General features: G+C 42.1%; 1 protein-coding gene across 1 annotated transcript in view; it reads right to left on the minus strand.

Moving 5' to 3' along the window:
- The window catches only part of CIB2 (calcium and integrin binding family member 2), a 56,466-nt gene extending 49,429 nt beyond the window's left edge, over positions 1-7,037 (minus strand). The window contains exon 1 of the mRNA XM_082255129.1: positions 6,678-7,037. Coding sequence (XP_082111255.1) covers positions 6,678-6,728 — 51 coding nt within the window. The 5' untranslated portion in view covers positions 6,729-7,037. The remainder of the gene's footprint in view (positions 1-6,677) is intronic.
- Between the last annotated feature and the right edge of the window lie 1,485 nt (positions 7,038-8,522).

Consider the following 8,522-nt stretch of genomic DNA (forward strand, 5'->3'; position numbering starts at 1 on the left):
GATTGATAAAGAGGACGTTGGGCACCTGAAGATGTCCTTTTTTTGCCCCTCTCTGTCAGCACTGGGGTTATGTTAGCTAAATGAGGTAGAGAAACGAATGGAGAAGAGAAACGCTGGAATACTAGTCAGTTCCAGTGTGAAAAGCCTAAAGCAGAGCTCCACCCAATTTAAAGTGGACACATAAGACACATAGAGCAGTGTCTCGGCCTCGCTCTCTTCTCATTGGCTCCCACTGCTGTCATTCACAGCCAGTGAGCCAATGGGCTCCCACTGCTGTCTCAGTCAACCAGGAGGGAGAGTCCCGAGACAGCCAAGGCTATAGCGTGAAAATCGCTGAAATGGAGGGAGCTCAGGTAAGGATTGGGGGGCTGCTGCACACAGAAGGTTTTTTACCTTCGTGCAGAGAATGCATAAAGGTAAAAAACCTTCAGCCTTTAGAACCACTTTAAGTACTCCTCCCCTGCCACATTTGGCATGCAATTTTTTTGAGGGGCAGCGGGTACCTAGTTTTGAAAGGTACCCACTCCAACTTCTGCTTGGATGTTCTCCTCTTCCCCTCCCTCCCTGCAGTCCTCTGGGACAGGGCACAGATCTCAGAAGACTGCCAGACCATTCAGGAGGCGCAGCGTTACTTGTGCATGCGCAGTGGGCACCTGGATGTGAAGCCACAAGCTGTTACAGCCAGGGCCCACAGTTGAGATGCCAATGCTGGGGGGAGAAGAGGGAGAAAAGGGACGGCTCAGGTGAGCACATCGCTGGATCATGAGACAGGTGAGGGTGTGTTTATCATAAGTAGAGATGGGCGCAGGCGTGTTCCGGATACCTAATCCCAACCCACCTGACCGATCCCGCCAGGAAGCCGACACTGCACAACACTAATCACAGGCAGTGAGACATTTTCCGGTCTGTGCAGCTGCGGACCGGGAAATGTCTCACTAGGATTTCAAACAGGCTGAGTCTCTCTCTAATTATAAGTCAGCAGCTACAGTTTATGTAGCTGCTGACTTTTAATAAGCACAAAAACGACTGGAGCTCCCCATTAATTTGCATTGTAAAAATAAATCACGTTGGGTATCCTACATGTGTGAATGATTCTTTGATATTGAAAACTGTTTTGTTTTTTACATTTTAGTAGGGGGTGCCTCCAGATTGTGCAGAATTTTAATGGGTGCCTTGACTGAAAAAAGAAACACTGCACTAAACAATATCCTTATCCAGTAGATGCTGTCCATGCATGTTGCCTGCACAAAGGTGCCTCCATCTTTATGGAGAAAAAGCAGATCAGGGCATCAAATTCAGAAATACTTGTAAGTGTCACACTGACACATTTTTAAAGCAGACTCCATGCAGTTACAAAAAAAAAGTTAGATATAATGCTCACCTTTACCACTGACTACTCTAGTGCAGAGAACAGGGCTGCTGTTAGAAATCATGGGGCCCTGTACAGCCTACCTGGCAGGGCCTCACAGAATATATCAAAGCAATATTTTCACTTAAAATACACTAAAATCATTGTTAGCGGACACAAACATAACAGAGAACCTGTGTGAATTAGCCCTTTAATTTTTTCAAATGATTTATTACTTTTAAAAATTATTTTTTTACAGGAGAGGGCCACAAGGGGGAGGGGGTGTCAGACTGACAGGGGGGTACACGGGGGGGGGGGGGGGGATCAGAAACAGACAGAACTGGGAGGGAGCCGGAGAAGCAATTACAAGAACAATGCCCTGTGTCTGTGTCTCTCCCTGCAGCAATTGAAAGCTGGCGGGAGGGAGAGAAACAGGCTTTCAGCTGCTGCAGAGAGCCGCACAGGGCATCCTTCTGTAATTGCCCCTCTGCCCGACCGCCCTGATTTTCCCTGCTGTTCCAGCCCCCCCTATGGCCTGGTCATTAAGGGGGAAAATCTTCCGGTCCAGAAGTAGTTAAAATTGTGGAATGGTGCCAAACTTCAATACGTAAAAATCTCCATAGGCGGGGCTTTAAAATTTCTTACAGGTTACCTGTGTAGCTACAGAGGCAGTCTAGTGCTAGAATTATTGCTCTCACTCTAACGAACACGGTGATACCTCACATGTGTGGTTTGAACACCGTTTACATATGTTAAAACAAGTCCTTATGCTGGTTAAAGCGGAGTTCCGGCCACAAAATGCACTTTGGGCCATCCGCTTGCTCAGTGTCACCTGTAAAAGAAATGGATAGTCACGATTTTTTTTTTTTTTTACTTACCTTGTTATTGAAGAAAATATACTCACCTTCCTTCCACTTCATCCCTCTGCAGTCGCGGCCCGCACCGTAACTTCCTGCTTGCATTGATTCCTGGGAGCTGAACGTCATCTCTCCCAGGAATCAATGCGCCTGCACCGGTGTAACGTGAGAAAACCATACCTCGTGAAAATTCCATACCCACGTCACTTCCTGTCAGAAACAGCTGAGCAGCGTAGCAGTGCGCATGCTCACAGCTCCGGTTACGTTATTGAACAGCTGATGAGCCTAGCATTGCGCATGCTCGGAGGGTATGGAATGTTCACGGTAGTGTGTTATAAAGTTACACCGCCTCAGCTGTTGCGGCGGTTACATTAAAACAGCTCAACTGCAACATGAGTCATCTCCGCTCCTACCCCTGTCACTTCCCTGATCTCGGCTAGTAAATGTAAAAGCGGTGGCAGGTGTATGGAATCTAAATCACAGGGATGTCGGCTCCGTGATCTGCTTTTACATTTAGTAGCCAAGATCAGGGAAGTGACAGGGGTAGGAGCGGAGATGACTCATGTTGCAGCGGAGATGTTTTAATTTGGTGATGCGGTGTAACGTTATAACACACTACCATGAACATTCCATACCCTCCGAGCATGCGCACTAGTAAGCTCCTCAGCTGTTCACTGACAAAGGTGCTGACGTAAGTGCACCGGAAGTGACGAGGCTATGGAATTTTTATGGGTATGGTTTTTTCACGGAACACCGGCCCCGCTCGTCACTTCCGGTGCAGGCGCGTCATTCCCTGCTAAACAGCTTCTGGGCATGCCCAGAAGCTGTGCAGGGATAACGCTCCTGCCCAGGAAGTGACGGCAGGGCCGGTGCAGTGCATTGTGGGACCGAAGAGGACACGGAAGAGGACGCAGAGGAGGACGCGCTGGCTTCAGCTGCCCACACCTGAGATGGCAGCGCTGGAGAAGAAATTTTCAAGGTAAGTATTTCTTCTAAATGGTAAGTGAGACCTGGGACAGATCAGAGGCTATCCATTGTGGAATGTACTAGCCCTGACTGTCCCAGGGGTATTTTTATTGAAAAACCATTTTCGTGGCCAAAACTCCGCTTTAAATTAGTAAACTATGAGAACTAATGAAGGTGCCATATATAATCTATATAATCAGAGAATGATTCAGGTTCTATTCTTTTATTATATAGATTATTTATGGCACTTTCATTAGTTCTCACAGTTTACTAATTTAACCAACATAAAGGACTTGTTTTAATAAAATCAGGACTGTTGGTAGCTACATAGAGCACAGTGTAAATTTTATTTTTTATTTCTGTATTCTGTAACAGTCCTGTACTTGAGCAGTGAAATCTCACCATTTACAGGGCTGTTACAGAATGCAGAAATCAAAATCTGCTGTCCAATAGATTACTTTCGCAAGACGCTTATTTGTCTGGCGGAACCTGACTGCCTGCGTCCTGACGCGCAAGTTTTTTAAGTGTAAGCCAATTGCCTGAAGATGACATTTTTCATCTCACAGTGCTTGGCTAAGCTGTGGGGGGTTTATTCACTAAATAATGTGGGGGTTGTATCTGGCTCTGATACTAGCCAGTGTCTCGCCAGCCACTGACTTCATCGCACGTCCCTACCCTATAGTGATGTCACCCTTGCCTAGGCACCATGGGCAGAAACTAGGGATTAGATAATGCTGGCCACACATGCCTTATTCAAGCTAAAAGCCACCAATTCCCCCATCCACTCTAAACAGCATGTATAGAGCAATGTAAGCTGCTGCCTATTGAATACCTGAACAGTGCTTATGTTGGATTAGATGCAAGCACTGATCAGTTAAGATTCAGTTCCTTTAAATAATACATTGAAAAAAATGACTTTTGTTAAGTTGGGATGCTGACATTTGAGCAGTATATGGCTAACTTAAGCTGGCATTATATTGATCGAAGTTTGGCTGGTTCAGCAGGGACTGGCTGAATTTCAATGAATGAATGGGCACTGTGGTTCAACGGAAGTCTACCAATCGACTTCTGTTCAACCAGCCTGCTGTAAAAAATCTGCATGATCAGCACTGCAGTCTATAGTCTGCAGTGCTGATCAGTGTATTCTGATGGAGGGGAAGTCTCCCCACTTTTAAAATACAATGCCACAGCAGAAGGATTCCCCCATCCACTTTGAAAGTGTGGATGGGGGAATCAGGTCCGTTTTTTTTTTTTTTTTTTTGCTCAACCCGCACACACATTTTTTTAGGTTATTGCAAGGAGAGTGGGCACCTAAATATTAGGGCCGCCTTTAACATGCATGCTTATGAAAAAAGATATTTGATCCTAGGTGCACTTTAATATTAGACAGAAATCACAATGTTCAGTCACTTCAAAGCTCTATGACATAATAGAATTAGGTGTTGTCCAATATAAAATTATAGCCTGCAATGTTATGTTTTATTTTTTTCTATCGCCCTAAATGCTCTTCATACAGGAGCTAGTCTGAACAAGCCAAGCTATTATATTTGAATAGATTATTTTTTTTAAAACCAGAGTAACTCACCTATTTGTTTAGTGTAATGTGTTTATTTTCTTCTTTTTCCTGATGAAATATTCTCCTCTGCAGTGCCTTCCACATTAATCCCACTAGGCCTCTTCCCGAGCTGACATTTGTAATGAAAGATTTGCTGCAGGCCGTGCTCTTTATATATTCACCATGAATTGATATCTAGCTCCTGTCATTTCTATGCCTGGCCTCTAAGCAATAATATGTTGAATATAGGCTTGGATGGCATGGGATGTGTGCCAGATGTTATCATGTTAGAAAACAGACAGCCAACAAATTACATAGAAACTTCTATAAATTATCCTTGGTTATTACCCTTCCATCAGCACCGTTTCCCTGTTTACAAGTCTTGTAGGCCACCATTAATTTTACAGCCATCAAACCATGATAGCAGCATTATACCTTTCAATCCAGTCCATTATCTTATATATGGAGCCCAGTCTATCTTTGGGCTGTAGCCCAGAGTATCCATTCCTCCTTAGTACCTGGTGGGGTGATACCCAGGGCCAACAATTGCCTTCCATTCACATAACCCACCTACAATCAGAATGAAGCCATCTCCTCCAAAGAGGATGTCATGCATTATGATGTCAAAGCCCAAGCTAATGAGCATTATGTGTGAGTCACACAACAGTAAGATCTCATTTCCTGTCAATGCTATGTTTGTACATCAACAAAAACAACTTAATGGAGTTGGACACAGTTCACTGCATACACATGAGCTTATTACATATTCATGGTTAGCTTACCTTTTTATACATACAGAGAATTGTGCACATCAGTATCTTTCTACATTGTATTATTCAATCCATGCCGAAATATGCAAAATAAATGTCACTAGAGCCTTGAGTATAGAGTGTTCGATACTGAATTATCCACAGTGTATGTATTATACAACTTCAATAATATTCCAGAGTGTAATACATGTGTTATACAACTACAATAATAATCCAGAGTGTAATACATGTGTTATACAACTTCAATAATATTCAAGAGTGTAATACATGTGTTATACAACTACAATAATATTCCAGAGTGTAATACATGTGTTACACTACAATATTAATCCATAGTGTAATACATGTGTTATACAACTACAATAATAATCTGGAATGTAATACATGTGTTATACAACTACCATAATAATCTGAAATGTAATACATGTGTTATACAACTACAATAATAATTTGGAATGTAATACATGTGTTATACAACTACAATAATAATCCAGAGTGTCATAAATGTGTTATACAACTACAATAATAATCCAGAGTGTAATAAATGTGTTATACAACTACAATAATAATCCAGAGTGTAATAAATGTGTTATACAACTACAATAATAATCCAGAGTGTAATACATGTGTTATACAACTACAATAATAATCCAGAGTGTAATACATGTGTTATACAACTACAATAATAATCCAGAGTGTCATAAATGTGTTATACAACTACAATAATAATACAGAGTGTAATACATGTGTTATATAACTACAATAATAATCTCTAGTGTAATACATGTGTTATATAACTACAATAATAATCCAGAGTGTAATAAATGTGTTATACAACTACAATAATAAACCAGAGTGTAATGTATGTGTTATACAACTAGGATAATAATGGTCTATCTATAAACACTGGTGATCATGAACAGCTGATGGCCCAATACAACCATCCATAAGTGTTCTCCTATACTATCCATTCTTTGGTAATAATAATGGATTTTCAGTAATGACAGGTATAAGAGACTATAGCACACAGCAATTCAAATATAACATGTACAAGAGAATAAAGCACACACAAATACAATTATGACAGGTATAGGAGAATAAAGCACACACCAATGTAATTATAACAGGTATAAGAGACTATAGCACACACCAATACAAAAATGACACTTTCTGGTCCTTACCTGGTAAGCATCTAGCTGTTCATCAGTAAATATAGTTTGCTTATTTCCCATGTTAAATAAGGGATCTTTGCTCTCCTGAAATGCATCACACAGGGAGAGGCAGCTGGGATATCTAGTGTATGCATTGGCATTTACAAGGAGGCAGATGGGGTAGTCAGGGACATCAGGGTCCTTGGTAAGAGGAGAGATGAGATGGGTCAGTGTCAGATTTCAGAAGCATCCACTGGGTTTTAGATCAGATAGTAGAGAATGGTGTGTGGATTTCTCGGAATTCTCCTTGATGCTCCTCTGCCAGCAGCTTGCAGTCTCCAGGATGTCTGTGCATGTTCTATGTGCTGCTCAGTTCATCAGTGAGGGCAAGACACTCCCTCCTGAATTGTTACAGCTCAGCACTTCTTTCACAGGCCACTAGATGGCGCAGAGAAATCACAGAGCAGTTGACCAGTCCTAACCCCAAACCAGGATTCATTCCAGGGTTCTGCTGAGATAAATAGTTTGTGAATCGATGTTTCAAAGCTGCATTTTTTTAAAGGTTGAATTGATAAAATCTAAAAATATATACATTGCTACATACACACTTTGTAATTTAATTGCTCTGTAATTTATTGTTATTATTGTTTATTGTTATTAAAGTTCCCTTTACATCTCAAGATGCAGTTGGTTTGGTTTCCTAAAACTACCAAAACATTTAAATGTTGTTCCTGGTAATAGGCAAAACTGGAGGCATTCTGTACACGGCGCACAGAAATTCCATAATTTACTCCCTTGTTATTTCACGCCTCTCCACAGTGGCTGGTCTTTACACAGGGAACCCCCTTCAGTCTATCAAGAATTCTGCTGCCAGACTCATCCATTTCTCACAACCACTCAGTGCCTGCCACCCTCACTGCCAATCCTTCCACTGGCTTCTGCTCATCTAACAAATACAATTCAAAATACTACAACATACAAAGCCATCCACAACTCTCCCCAAAGCTACTTTACCAGCCGCATCTCAAAGTACCACCCAAACTGTCCACTTTATTCTTTTCATAACCACCTGCTCTCTAGCCCCCTAGTCACCTCCCACGCTTGCCTCCCAAACTTCTTCAAAGCCTCTCCCATCCTGTGGAACTTCTTACCCCATTCTCTCTAGTTTTCTCCTACTCTCTTTGCAATCCCTGAAAACTCATCTCTTTAGGGAAGCCTATTATTCCTCCACCTAAAAAACTGTGCTATTACATTCTCTGTCAGCTCATCTCTGACAGTTATTACCCTCCTTTTTAGATTGTAAGCTCTAATGAGCAGGGCTCTCTGAACCCTCTTGTATTCAATTGTAAATGTACGGTCTCCTTGTATTTTGTAAAGAGCTGCTCAAACTGTTGGCACTATATAAATCATGTACAATAATAATAATAAAATGTATAATAAATTATAAAACACTGTTTCCCCTGTCCTTCTACCTATGCAGAGATCTGTGTAAATACCTTTTCTTGAATCCCCTTCAGTCCAGTCACATGATGCAGAAGCAGCAGCTCCCCTGTGTCAGCAAGCAGCTGTTGCAGTGGAGAGGAGGGAACCCCGACAATGCCGGGGCAATGGATGCTGGTGGGTGACTTCACAGCTCTGCCATTTCAGCCCTGGGGTAAATGGAGCCGGAGCTACTGCATCATGTGGCCGGATTCAAGCAGATTCAAAAAAAGGTATTTACACACATGTCTTTTACAAACAATATACAACATAGGTAGGAGGAGGGGGGAGCAGTGTTTTTAGGAAGGCTTATATGTATCCTACACTTCCACTTTATTACTTTCCTAGGAAGTCTACGCTGAGCCTGAAGTCAAACTACAGCCATTCCCTGCAATT

The sequence above is a fragment of the Pelophylax lessonae genome, assembly GCF_965119305.1.
Source record: "Pelophylax lessonae genome assembly, chromosome: 4".
Taxonomy (NCBI): Eukaryota; Metazoa; Chordata; class Amphibia; order Anura; family Ranidae; genus Pelophylax; species Pelophylax lessonae.